Raw genomic sequence first — 14,827 nt, 5'->3', positions numbered from 1 at the left:
GTGGTGATCAATCCACCAAAAGTGATAGTTCCGCGTTGAGAAGTAACGATTGAGCGCATATGATTAAACATAAACGGAACAGAATTAATTTTTATCTTCTTAACAAAAGCAAACAAATAATAAAGCTCTTTTGAGTTTACTTTGTTAGAATTTGCCCGACCAAAAATAGTGCCAGCTAGTAACTGGCGAAAATATCGAACGGCCGGATTATGAATTGCCGAAGCGCGGTTACCCTCGAAGCTAGTAGTATTTTTACCGGTGAGAGCTTTCCACATATAAACAAAAGTTTTTGACCATAACTCATCATCGGTGACCTCACATACCACATGTGTGTGAGGAAAGTGTAAAAGATCAGCCATATCGTGGAAACTAAAAGTATAATCGTGATTAAACATTCTAAAATTTATAGTCCCACTAGTACTGTTTGAATTAGGGACAGTGGAAATTTTGAGTGAACTTAGGAATTCAAGTGTCAATTGAACATAAACTGGGTTAGCTTGTGATAGGAAATAATTGAGATGGAGAGAATCAAGCATAAAATTGACACTATCATACAAACCTAACATTCTTAAACAAGCTTCATCACAATACCTGGTTGATACAATTTCTCTAGTGCTTAATTCTTGGTAAAGACTAGCTTGCTTTTCATTTCTGCCTTTCCTAAAGATGACTTCATATTCTGGTTGAGCCATTATAATTGTATTTTCTTTTGTAAGCTTCGTGCAAGTGTGTATTTGTGAGGACTAAGTTTGAACAAAAGTGTTGCAAAGGAGATGATACTAGAAGGCCGGGTGAATTAATTAGGAGAAGTGTTGAATGAAATGAAGTTTTTAAGGAGAGCTTGGCATAAGGCATATGGCGCCGGCCATAAGTTGTGTGGCGCACGCCACATGCTTATTGGCATGTGTGTGGCGCCGGCCATATGTTGTGATGCCTGACAAAATTTTGGTTTTGTCTTTATATTGGGTGGTGTAGCAGTGAAACAATGAATGCATGTTCATAATAATTATAAAAAGAGATGATACTTGTGCATGTGACTTGCAGAAAATTAAGTGTAGCTTGTGGCATATAGGGTCATGTGAGCTGATAAATTTTCATGTTGTGCAGTGTGTAGGAAATGCTTTTGACTAGACTAAACAATTATGTGGATATTATAATAGGATAATGACCATAGTAGCCAAGCAGTGCGAAAGATTTAACTAAGTTGAATAGTATATATATATAGATAGATGAAACATGCAGAGAAAGGAAATCTAACATGAAAATACTTGCATAATTTATTAATACCAAAATAAAATAATTGTATCTAATTGAGAAATTTATGCAGGAAAATTAAATAGTTTGGATGCATAAAAAAATAAAATACTGAAAGCGGGAAATAAATGTTTTCTTTCGCGCAAATTTATTCAAATAGGTGTTTCGGCGCGAAAGAAGAAAATAGACAGATGTTTGTCGTCGGCCACTAGGTTGTGGCGCAGCGGGAGGCAGTTGTATGGCGCGAATCTGCTCCGAACAACGATCGAACTGTTCTATGACTAAGTCCATGAATCGATAGAAATCTCCTTTTAAAGTTGCAAGATCCATACGAAGAGCAGCGAGTTCTTTCTGCATGCCGGCAATGGCAACTCCACAGTCAGGTGGTGAGGTAGAAGTAGCTGTAGGGGTAGGTGATGGAGGTGCAGGTGTGTAAAAGAAAAGTGGTGGTTCTGGTGGTTCTGGGTCATTAAGAATGTAGTAAAATGGCGGTGTTTCGGGGTCAGTTTCATCTTGTCCCTCCAGGTTATAGAGCCAGTTCTTTTTATCGTGTACACTAGTTTTGGTATTGTACGGCAGAGTGAATTCATGAACAGGCTCAAGGTTGATCAATAACTGGAAAGTATCAGGGCCAAGGTTTCCAATCAGGTGGTTGTTGAAGCAATATTCAATTCCCATGGGTTCTACTCCTATAGAGAGGTCAATCTGTGACAGGGGGGTGTAGAGGTCTAAGGCTCTAGCTATGATGGTGACAAAACCACCAATGCCTATGTGGCGAGTTGGGTCTTTGGTGAATTTGGCTAAGCTGTCAAGTAGGAAGGATGCAGCATTGAGTGGTCGACATTGTGATCCACAAAACATTATGAACAGTTCTTCCCTACTGACGGTTGTGACGTTAGGGGGTTTTCCGAAAAAGGTGTGAGCAATAATCATATGGAAGTATCTTATTGCCGGGTTATGGATTGCTGTGCTTAGTCTTTCATCGGGGGGTGAGTTAGGGTTGCCCGAAATGCTGCCCCAGAAGCGTTGAAGCTCACTTTCCATAAAAGTATCTTCTTGTATCTTGGTGAAAGCATCTGGGCCACAAGGCACTCCTAGGTATTCAGCTATTTCTCGGGTGGTAAGATGGTAGGATTTTCCGAACAATCTAAAACTGACAAGACCTCCATGTATGGGATTTCCACGTGTCGGCTCATACCTAAATGCACTCAGGAATTCCAGAGTCAGATTTCGGTAGGTGGGTGGGTTGGAAAAAGTGAAGCGGTCCCAACCTAGTTGGTTAATCAAGAATCTCACACTCTCAGAAATCCCTAAAGCTACTAAGGCGTAACTGTCTGGAAAAGCATGGAATGATGTCACTCGGTGGGAAAGGTCTTCGTAACGCTGCTTCTGTGTGGCGCTTCTGAACTTAACTATCATTTTGTCCTCCATTTCGTTTAAAATTAATTTAGTATCTGCTATTTTCAGTAAGAGAAAACAATCATACAAGTTAGTGCTGATCAACTAAAAATAAAAATAAAGCATATGAAAAATGGAAAATACAAACATGGGTTGCCTCCCATGCAGCGCTTCGTTTAATGTCGGTAGCTCGACAATAATCCGGTCAACGTCTAGGTTTCAGGTGGGAGATCATCTAACTTTAAACTTGAGTAGTGATCTCCGTCGTTGGGGAAATAGTAGTGTTTTAAACGCTGTCCATTAACAATGAATGTTGCGTTTGATTTACTCTTGATTTCTACGGCCCCATTTTTAAAGACTTTAGTTATTTTAAACGGTCCTGACCATCTGGAACGAAGTTTTCCAGGAAATAGCCTTAGCCTAGAGTTGAAGAGGAGTACGAGTTCTCCTTCCTTGAATTCTTTCCTTAGTATGTGCCCGTCATGCCATTTTTTAGTTCTCTCTTTATAAATCTTGGCATTTTCGTAAGCATCTAGCCTAAGTTCATCTAGCTCGTTTAGTTCTAGCATTCTTTTTGCTCCGGCAGCCTGATAGTCCGTGTTAAGATTTTTAATTGCCCAATAGGCTCTATGTTCTAATTCTACCGGCAAATGGCAAGATTTTCCGTAGATGAGTTTAAATGGAGTTGTCCCTATGGGTGTCTTATAGGCGGTTCGATATGCCCAAAGTGCATCATCCAGTTTGGTGGCCCAATCCTTTCTAGAAGTGGATACGGTTTTTTCTAGGATTGTTTTGATTTCTCTATTAGAGATCTCTACTTGGCCACTTGTTTGTGGGTGATATGGGGTTGCAATTCTATGTCTCACTCCATATTTTTTTAATAAGTTTTCTAACTGTTTGGATATAAAGTGAGAGCCGCCGTCGCTTATGACTAACCGGGGGACTCCAAATCTAGGGAAAATAATTTTCTTAAACAACTTAACGACTACTCGTGTATCATTAGTGGGAGAGGCGATTGCCTCTATCCATTTTGACACGTAATCTACTGCTACGAGTATGAACTTGTTACCTGATGAGGATGGAAAGGGTCCCATAAAATCTATACCCCAAACGTCGAAGATTTCTACTTCAAGGATGTTTGTGAGTGGCATTTCGTTTCTTCTTGAGATGTTTCCCGTACGCTGACATTGGTCGCATTTTGCAATAAACGCGTGAACATCTCTAAAAAGGTTAGGCCAATAGAGACCGGCTTGTAGGATTTTATAAGCGGTTTTAGAAGTGCTTGCATGCCCTCCATAAGGTGAGGCGTGACAATGGGTAATGACACTCTCCATTTCTTCTTCCGGGACGCATCGACGAAAAATTCCGTCGGCGCCTCTTTTAAATAAAAGGGGCTCGTCCCAGTAAAATTGTTTAACATCATGGAAAAATTTCTTCTTTTGTTGATAAGATAATTCAGGTGGCATTATTCCGGCAGCTATGTAGTTAACATAATCAGCGTACCAGGGGGCTGTAGTTTGGACTAGAATGGTATCTATTTTCTCATCGCGAGCTTTTTCTTTGTTGGAGGAAAAATCTAATTGGGCGATCAGTCTATCACAAGGGAAGTCATCGTTAATTGGGGTATGTTCTTCCCTAATATCATCTATTCTAGACAGGTGGTCAGCTACCGTATTTTCTATGCCTTTCTTGTCTTTGATTTCTAGGTCGAACTCTTGTAGCAGCAATATCCATCTTAGAAGTCTTGGTTTTGCATCTTTCTTACTCATAAGATATCGGATTGCTGCGTGATCGGTGTAAATGATGATTTTAGATCCTACCAAATATGAGCGGAATTTGTCGATTGCAAATACGACAGCTAAGAGTTCTTTTTCGGTGGTAGCATAGTTTAGTTGTGCCGCGTCTAGAGTTCTACTTGCATAGTAGATAGCGTGTAGCTTTTTATCCTTTCTTTGTCCTAGAACGGCTCCTACGGCGTAATCGCTGGCGTCACACATAATCTCGAATGGTTCACTCCAATCAGGAGGTTGCATTATAGGTGCGGAAATCAAGGCTTGCTTGAGGTGTTGGAATGCTTCCATACATTTGTCGTCGAAGATGAATTCGGCGTCTTTCATTAAAAGGCCTGTTAAGGGTTTAGTTATTTTAGAGAAGTCTTTTATGAATCTACGATAAAAACCTGCGTGTCCTAAGAAACTTCTTATGTCCCTAATGGTTTTTGGAGGTTGAAGGTTTTCTATTACTTCAATTTTAGCTTTGTCCACTTCTATTCCTCTATTAGAAACTATATGTCCTAAGACTAGTCCTTCACGAACCATGAAATGACATTTCTCCCAATTGAGTACTAGGTTGACTTTAACACATCTTTGTAATACCAATTCTAAATTAGCGAGACATCCTTCAAAACTTTCCCCATACACAGAAAAATCATCCATGAATACTTCCATGATATTGTTTATAAAATCTGCGAATATCGCCATCATACATCGTTGGAAGGTTGCAGGGGCGTTACATAATCCAAAAGGCATACGTCTATAGGCAAAGGTACCTACAGGGCATGTGAAGGTGGTCTTTTCTTGGTCGTCGGGGTGTATCGGGATTTGGAAAAATCCAGAGTATCCGTCTAAATAACAAAAATAGGAGTGTTTAGCTAGACGCTCGAGCATTTGGTCAATGAACGGTAAAGGAAAATGATCTTTCCGAGTGGCTTTGTTTAATTTTCTATAGTCGATACACATTCTATATCCTGATTCCACTCGCTTAGGTACAAATTCTCCCTTCTCGTTTTTGACAACTGTTAGTCCTCCCTTCTTTGGTACTACATGAACAGGGCTGACCCACTTACTATCAGATATTTGATATATTATGCCTGCGTCTAAGAGTTTCAGCACTTCTTTCTTAACTACTTCGCTTAAGATAGGGTTTATCCTTCTTTGGTGTTCTCTCGAAGTCTTTGCATCTTCTTCTAATAAGATTCGGTGCATGCACACAGAGGGACTAATTCCCTTTAAGTCTGAGATGTTGTAACCTAAGGCAGTAGGATATTTTCTTAAGACATCTAATAATTTTTCTGTTTCTATCGGGCCTAGGTCAGCGTTCACTATGACTGGGCGACTTAGATTTTCGTCTAGATATTCGTACCTAAGGTTCTTGGGTAGCGGTTTGAGTTCTAGCGAAGATTTTTTTGGTTCCGGCGTGAGATTGGCCTTCATCTATAGGAGGTTCTAGAATTTCTATTTCTTGAGGTAGTTCTTTCTCTATTTCCTTAACACACTCATCAATTATGTCTATGGCATAGCAAGTGTCTTCGACAGCTGGTGTTTGCATGAATTTAGAAAGAATAAATTCAATTTTCTCTTCGCCTACTTCCAATGTAAGTTTTCCTCGCTTAACGTCTATTATTGCTCCTGCAGTGGCTAGGAATGGTCTTCCTAAAAGGATTGGAATACATGAATCTTCCGTAATGTCCATTACTACAAAGTCGGTAGGGATATAGAGTTGGCCAATTTTTACTGGAATATTTTCTAGGATACCTACAGGGTATTTAACTGAACGGTCTGCTAGTTGAAGAGACATCCTAGTAGGTTTTAGATCACTCAATTTTAACTTTTTGCTGATTGAGAGGGGCATGAGACTAACACTTGCTCCTAAGTCGCATAGTGCCTTATCTATTACGTAGTTGCCTATTACGCAGGGAATTGAAAAACTTCCTGGGTCCTTAAGTTTAGGTGGCATTTTGTTTTGGAATATGGCACTGCATTCTTCGGTAAGTGCGACTGTACTATCCTCATCTAATTTCCTCTTGTTTGATAGAATTTCTTTAAGAAATTTTGAGTATGTTGGCATTTGCGTTATTGCTTCTGAGAAAGGTATGGTTATGTTTAGTTGCTTCAGAAGTTCTACAAATTTCTTAAAATGTCCTTCAGTTTTAGTCTTAGCTAATCTTTGAGGAAAAGGGATAGGTGTTTTGTAAACAGGTGGTGCAGCAGGTGTAAGCTTTTTAGTTGTCCCCTCCTTATCTCCTAATTGGGGATTTTCGGATTCTTTCTCAGGCTCTTTTGGTGGTTCACTACTCTCGGCTTCCTTGTTGGTTATCTTAGCGCTTTCTGAGTTTTTTACTCCAGAATCAGGTGGTCCTTGCAACTCCTTTCCACTTCTTGTGATTATAGCATGTATGGCATTCGCATGCCCTTTTGGGTTAGGCTCGGGTTGTCCTGGAAATGTGCCAGCTGGGGCGGCAATAGTTGCTTGTTGTTGTGCCACCTGGGAAATCTGTGTTTCTAGCATTTTGTTATGGGTGGCTAGGGCATCTACCTTAGTTGCTAATTGTTTTACCAATTCATTAGTGTGAATGTTTTGGTTTAAGAATTTTTCCATCATAATATCGAAGTTAGACTTCCTTGGTGGATAAGGTGCGGCTGGTTGTGCTCCTTGCTTTTGGTAACCTGGAGGTGCTTGAGTAGGATTGAGTGTATTATTGTTCATATAAGATAAGTTAGGATGGTTCTTATAGCCAGGATTATAGTTATTGGACAGAGCGGCATAATGCACTTGGTCGAGTCCGGCTAATATAGAACAATCAGATGGTACGTGACCAGGGATTCCACATACTTCGCAATTTGGTTGGATTGCAGCTACGGTGGATGTGGTTGGCAGGGTTAAACTCTCAAACTTTTGAGTAAGGGCTTCTACTTTGGCGTTGACATGGTCTATGCCACTTACTTCGTATATACCGCCTTTTGTTTGGGATTTCTCCATAGCAGCGCGTTCGCTTCCCCATTGATAATGGTTTTGGGCCATGTTTTCTATAAGCTGGGTGGCTTCTTGGTATGGTTTATCCATCAGTGCTCCACCGGCGGCTGCATCTATGGTTAGTCTTGTGTTATAAAGCAGCCCGTTATAGAAGGTATGGATTATGAGCCATTGTTCTAAACCGTGGTGTGGACAGAGTCTCATCATATCCTTGTATCTTTCCCAAGCTTCGAAGAGTGATTCTCCATCTTTTTGCCTAAATCCGTTGATTTGGGCTCTTAGCATAGCTGTCTTACTTGGCGGGAAATATCTAGCCAAGAATTGCTTCTTCAGTTCGTTCCATGTAGTGATGGAGTTCGAAGGTAGAGCTTGGAGCCAAGCTCTAGCTCTGTCTCTTAAAGAGAACGGGAAAAGACGGAGTCGTATTGCTTCGGGTTCGACACCATTGGCTTTGATCGTGTCTGCGTACTGCACAAACACTGATAAATGGAGGTTGGGATCCTCCGTAGGGGAACCAGAGAACTGGTTTTGTTGCACGATTTGCAACAAAGCGGGTTTCAACTCGAAGTTTCTTGCTTCGATGTTAGGGGGCGCGATGCTCGAATGCGGTTCTTCTTCGGAAGGAACGGCGTAGTCCCTAAGAGGACGTGCGTTGTTAGCCATAGGTAAGAGGTTTTGAAGTTCGCGGATTCGACGTTTAAAATGAATAAAACGTTCTATTTCGGGTATAGGTTGTTGTAATGGTTCCTCGGAGGTACGAGTACTGGGCATACAACCTAAGTGAAACGGTTGCCTTAATCGTTACAGATTAAAAACTAAGTAGCGAAAATTGACTAAATTAGTCCCCGGCAACGGCGCCAAAAACTTGATGCGAAAACTCTGCAAGTGCACAGGTATATCGTGTAGTTATAAAAGATTATCGATCCCACAGGGACTATTTGTTAATATTTCGCTTATGTTTTTAATATATCGTAAGGCTAAGGCTAGATATTAATTAAAGGAGGCGTTTTAGATAATTAAATTAACTGTGTTGAATAAAATATTATTAAGCTAACCGGAATGTAAATTAAGTTGCTTCAATGGATTCGGTAATTAAACTGTGTATTGAAATAATGTTACCTTTTTAATAAACTGAAATTGATTAAAAGATACGCGTCTCACACTCTCGCGCTATTGAGTAATATCGTATAGTTATAAAATAAATGTTTCACTTTCGCTCTCGCACTTACTTATAAAAAATACTTTTTGAAAATCAATTCAATTTAATTAAAAAGATCTAGTTTTCTCAAAACGACATTAGTTTAAAAACATAGTCTCACGCCGTCGCGCTATTGAACTAATACTATATTATATAAATGAATGCTTCACTCTCGCTCTCACATTTATTTATAAAATACTTTTTGAAAACTAATATAGTTTAATTAATTTTAAAGAGCTGTCGCGGTATTTAAAATTAATGTTCAGTTTTTACTATCCGGTATAAATCTCACATTGTCGCGCTATTAATTTATACCTTAGTTAATTTTCACTCTCGTGCAAAATCTTTAATTTTAACTATTAAAAACTGAACAGAAAACTAGATTAAAAACGTGAGTCACGGATTAATTACCAAATCCAGATTAGCTTCCTGCTTTACATTCCAGTTAAATAGATTTAGCTACGCATGATTTTATTTGACATGATACTGATTAAATAATTCCTAGTTGAACAAAACATTTAAACAGAGTAACTTTAAATCAAACAGAGCATATGAATATCAAACTGGAATATAATAATACTGAGACTGAATAAAATAAAAGTACTGTTATTAAAACTTACAAATACTACACCTTGCTCCGTAAACTAAGACTACTTAACAACTGAAATTTAAACTGAATTTTTCTCTTAAGTCTGCGTAGAATGATGTGTGTAAAACACTGACTGGTGTTCTCTATTTATAGTCTTTATGAGATACAAATATCTCCTTCGAATCCGTTGTTCCGTTACAAGAAACGTGCATATCTTAGTTGCTTCCACCGAAATCTGAGTAACGCCGAAATCTGAGGAGCAGTTGAGTTGAGGATAAATCCATGTGAAACGTGCCCGTGAAAATAGGAAGGAAACACTGCGTGGCGGGTACTTCAAAGCACATGGCGGGCGCCATGTGTGCAAAGCCTGTGGCGGGTGCCACAAGGCACATGGCCGGCGCCATGTTTTATGTGTGTGGCGAGTGCCACAAGCATGGCCAACGCCATGTGTTGTTGTGTGGTCCACATGTGCTTGGCACATGCCAAGTGCATGTGGGCTTGGCTTGCTCGTCCAACTTCTTTTGGGCTTCTCTTCCATCTGATCCAATGTCTTTTTTATCCACTTTGACATTAATTTTGTGACCTTTTTTATTTCGAGAAGTTCCGGAAATACCTGTAATACACAATAAAAAATGATAATAATACTACTAAAATGCAAAGAAAGTCGTAAAATATTAAACTAATATTATAAAATAAATACTATATTTTTCAGTGTTATCAATGGGTTATTGAGCTGTCGATGGATGGCATTTGGGGGTGCTTATGGATAGAACCGCTTTCAACTGGAGAAGCCGCATTAGAGGCAAAAATGAAGTTGTTGTAGGATACTCCATCTAAGGTGAGTATGTTTAGTTGGCGGTTGTTTTTAGCTAAACTCCCAATTATATGAGCTTTGGCCAACAAAGGAATTATTGATAACCCGCACGATTTAGTTTGTGCCTTGTGTTTTAGGGAGATGAGAACATCAACCGTCTCTTGATTAATTTTGTTTTTACCAAAAAGGTATCATCGAACATATTTAGATGGTTGTAAGTTGATGTTATCACTTTTGAGGAGAGTCGGAGTCATTTCAATGCTTATAGATCATTACAAGAAATATATTAAAGTCCTGCACGTAATTTGATTATCAACTACTTAGAGTATTTGGTACTTAAGAAACAAAAGTATAGTAACTACTCGAGAGTAATGCACATAATGATTTTGAGACAAATATATTTATTTATGCAAATATGAGTGAGTAATCAACAATGTATGGTAATGATGCAAATTGTGATGAATAAATTTTTCATTTACCGACAAATTATATAGTGAAGGTTCATGATCTTCCACAACGTTTGAATGATTTATAGGATGCAAATCTAGCTGACAAAAAAACATGTTCAACAATATAAACTTGTTAAGCACACATATAAAAATAAGAACCACTAATCCCCCAAATAAATATCTTCTCTTGAACTTCCTTTGCCAAAATCTTATTTTACGTCGTACTCCTATATGAAAAATGTCTTTGGTAGCAAAAGACATTAATCCATAATGTTCTTCAACTCCATCTAATAGACCCCTCAAATGTGCCATGAACAACTTGAATTATTAATTGAGATATATTAAAATTATTAGAGAGAATTGAATTAAGGCGAAGAATGAATGAAGAAGAGTGAGAGAGGTAATGAGGAACAAAAAATTTAACCATAAGGTTTAAGTGGATGAAGTTAATTAGAGGGACTTTGGATTTTCTTGTTTTTGTGTTTGGTGAGGCTTTTGTATAGTTAAATGGTTTATCTATATTTCATGATAGCGGAATATTAGGCTATAAAATCTCTACGTTTCTCATGCTTTTAGTTTGTGTGCTATAGCCTATAGCCAGCTTTTTATGGTAAATATGATTCTTTTATAACTGATCAAGAGTCCACAGGTTTTCTTTTCATTAAAAAGAAATAAAATATTTCTTAGTTAATTTTTTCAAAAAAAATATATTACATATTAGGTAATAGCTTTTTTTTTAAAATAAATAAATTAAAAGTTTAGATGAATCAAGTAACAGTTGTTCACGAGTAACATCGATACTATGGAAAGGTACAAAATTTTGACTCGAGGTTTTTGTTTTTCAATTAATAATTAGTAATGATTACTTTGCAACATTCTCGTGTAATTTATGGTCAAACAAAATTCTTGTGTAATTCACATAACAATCAAACAAAATTCTCGTGTAATTCATATGATAATTGCAGGAGAATTATCGTGTACTAGTCAATAACAAACTTCTCGTGCGATTCACACCCGAATTTGATTTCTAGAGACTTTACTTACCTCACGGTCGAACTCAAAATTACTGTCTAGAATCCCTTCCCCTAAGTACAGGAGGGTTAACAAAAAAAATGTTTCATTTAAATAACAAAATGTTTAGAAGAATCACAAACTCGATAGATTTACAAATATACGTGTCTCACAAGTTCTCAAATAAAAATTAGTTACCACTTCAACGATAGAAACAACGTACTTGTAACATGGTAACCCCAAAACAAAACGAAGTTTAATTTAGTCACCAACTATTTTCAAATAAATTCTATTCCGCTATAGTTTCATAGTAACTGCTTGACGTAGTTACTGTTTTTGTCCGTCCGATCATAATCATAAATTGTTTAAGGTTGATTTTTTTCATTATAATTTGAAACGTTCGATTTTAAATTGACGGTTAAGCTAACCGTATCATTTTCATACAACATGAAATCATGATCCCATTGTTACGGGTGAATGAATCAATATACAAACAATTTGTAGAAGTTGTAAAAATTGAGTACGACAGACTAACAATTCCAATGCTTAATAACCATATAAGTAACAATTTAATTACCCAAAATTAGGGGTGTCAAAATGGATGGATTGGATGGATTTGGATTGAATTGCTAATGGATGGATCAAAGTGATCCATTAATCCATTAACAATCTATTAAAACGAATTTTTTTTTCTACCCCAACAATCTTCCATCTACCCCAACATATTTTTTAAATACTCATTCTACCCTTATCAAATATTAGTATATTTTAATATTTTTTATTTTGTCGTTTTATAACTTTTCCGGTAAATTTTATCTTTTCAGGTATATTAAAGTTACCGGAACACTCCGGTAGGTAAAAAGTTAAAACTATGAATGTTTACCCGAACACTTTTTCAAAAGTGTTCTGGTATGAAAAAAAATGGAATGTTCTCGTTTTTACCGGAAAAAATTGTTCCTGTTTGTATTAAAGTGTTCCAGTTAACACTAGAGCCTCAACGACCTCTTAGATGCGGTTGTAACCGCTGTAACTGCTTTAATGCTAATAGCAGGACGATTTCGATCACAACGGTAATACACATAAATTAGCCACCAATTCTACTGACTCGCTAAGGTAGTAAAATTAAAATTCATTTTCAGAATTTCAATTTTAGTTTTAGTTTCAATTTGAACTCTATTTTTATTTTGATTTTGTGGATTTTTGTAGAGTTTGATTCATTGTGCAAGTGTTGAAGAGAGGAATTTATTTGCAGATGCGGCGAAGAAAACGTAGCTACGACGATCACACAACTCTGTAACGGCGGCAAATATTCACAAAGGCGCAACTAGTTTACGGTGGTGGGTTAATTGGTTATGTTGATTATTCCGCAAAATTTGTCCTTAATTTGTTGGTATTGCACATGATGCTATTCAATTCATGAATCAGTGATTTCAATTAATAATATACAAAGAAACTATTTAATTCAAAAAATTCTTAGTTCTCCACTCTTTACCATGTCTGTTTTGGATTTTAAGTTAAAAAAATTATGCGGTTTAGCCATGGTTGAGTACATTACCGGAAAACATTTGCAAAGTGTTCTCGTGTGTTAATGGTCTTACCGGAAAACATTTTTAAAGTGTTCCGTTGAGTTATCTCAATTTTGTTTAACTCAGTTTTAATCAAAATCAAATCTATCAAACCTAATTCTGCTAAATCAATTTTTTTTTTTTGCAATACAATCATAGTCATGTCACTAATCACATTCATTATTTTGATTTTAACATTGCAGATTTAATATTAACCGATGATCAATTGATAAAATATGCACTAGCAAATATTGAGATGATGTTACGTAGTTGTCGGAAGAGTTTAAAAGATTATCCTCCAATGCCTATAGCAGACACATCATTAATTAGTTCCTGATATACAAAATAGTTTAATACACGACGAATTGAATTATAACAAACAATCATTTGCTGAGGAACATGTTAGATTGATGTCAACTATGACTTCAGAGCAACGTAAAGTATATGACACAATCATGACAAGAGTTAACAAAAACAAACCTGGTGTGTTTTTTCTTTATGGTTATGGAGGTACGAGAAGACATTTATCTAGAGGGCCATATGTCAGCCGCATTACGCTCAAAAGGTGAGATAGTTTTAACAATTGCCTCAAGTGGGATCACTGCATTGCTTATACCTGGCAGTAGAACAACACATTCAAGGTTTTGTATTCCTCTAAATGTTGAGGAGTTTTCAACATGTACCATAGTTCATAAAAACCCTTTGACACTATTAATACAAAAAGCAAAGCTCATTATATGAGATGAAACACCAATGATGCACAAACACTGTTTCGAAGTTGTTGATCGAACTTTAAAAGATATTCTCAAGTCTGTTGATGAAAAAATAAACACATTCCCTTCGATGGAAAAATTGTTGTTTTTGGCGGAGATTTTAGACAAATTCTACCAGTAATATCCAAAGGTACAAGGCCAAAAGTTGTTCATGCTACTATTAATTCTTCAATTCTTTGGAATTTTTGTGAAGTTTTAACATTGAGTAAAAATATGAGGCTTCTCGGTGGTGCTTCGAGTGCAGACGTTGAACAAAGAAGATTGTTTTTTGAATGGGTTTTGAGTGTTGGCGATGGAGAAATTGGAGATGACAATGACGATGATTTAGAACTTGACATTCCATCAGATTTATTGATTCCAAATTCAGGTGATCCTCTTGCTTCTATCGTTGAAAGCACATATCCCCAACTTTTACAAAACATGAAAGATATAACGTATTTCCAAAATAGAGCTATACTAGCTCCTAGAAGTTCAATAGTCGACACAATAAATGATTATATGTTGGATTTAATTCCTGGTGAAGAAAAAACATATTTGAGTTATGATACTCCACTCACACAAAATGTAGACGGTCAAACAGTGGATGATATTCATACTCCCGAATTTTTGAACACGATTTCTACGTCGGAACTTCCAAATCACAAGTTGAGATTTAAAGTTGGAGTTCCAGTTATGCTATTAAGGAATTTGAATCAAAAATTAGGATTATGCAATGGAACAAGACTTATTATTACGAGATTGAGAAAACGTGCTCTAGAAGGAAAAATTATTTCAGGAAGTAATATTGGTGATCAGGTTTTCATACCCAAAAAAAAACTAATGATTGAAATTTGTAATTTTTAATTAAAATATATTTTTTTGATGGAAAATTGAAATATTTTTAAAAATGATTGGAAAATGTAATTTTTATTCTTTGATAGAGAAAATGTAATTTTTAAAAACTATATATATTATTTTAAAAACATAATTTTTCTTTTATTTATGAATTGATTTGTAATGAACCCAAATACATTTCTTACCTAAG

The 14,827-nt window shown here is 36.7% G+C and overlaps 2 protein-coding genes and 1 non-coding gene across 3 annotated transcripts in view; 2 read left to right on the top strand and 1 right to left on the bottom strand.

Annotated features, from left to right (window-relative positions):
• Nucleotides 1-14,827, top strand: part of LOC123920985 (60S ribosomal protein L35a-1-like) — a 33,523-nt gene that overhangs the window by 14,972 nt on the left and 3,724 nt on the right. The gene's annotated exons all lie outside the window — the stretch shown is intronic.
• Nucleotides 2,865-8,175, bottom strand: LOC123922378. The gene is made up of 4 exons (XM_045975100.1): nucleotides 6,408-8,175; nucleotides 4,253-5,611; nucleotides 3,989-4,204; nucleotides 2,865-3,484 (listed from the first exon to the last, which is right to left on the bottom strand). Exons 1-4 carry the CDS (start codon nucleotides 8,173-8,175, stop codon nucleotides 2,865-2,867), a joined length of 3,963 nt encoding a protein of 1,320 aa, XP_045831056.1.
• On the top strand, nucleotides 7,583-7,689 carry LOC123882657. Its single transcript, XR_006799967.1, has one exon. It is a non-coding gene; the product is annotated as a small nucleolar RNA R71 (small nucleolar RNA).

This window comes from Trifolium pratense, linkage group LG4, assembly GCF_020283565.1.
Source record: "Trifolium pratense cultivar HEN17-A07 linkage group LG4, ARS_RC_1.1, whole genome shotgun sequence".
NCBI classification, from domain to species: Eukaryota; Viridiplantae; Streptophyta; class Magnoliopsida; order Fabales; family Fabaceae; genus Trifolium; species Trifolium pratense.
This window is presented reverse-complemented; position numbering and strand designations above follow the sequence as displayed.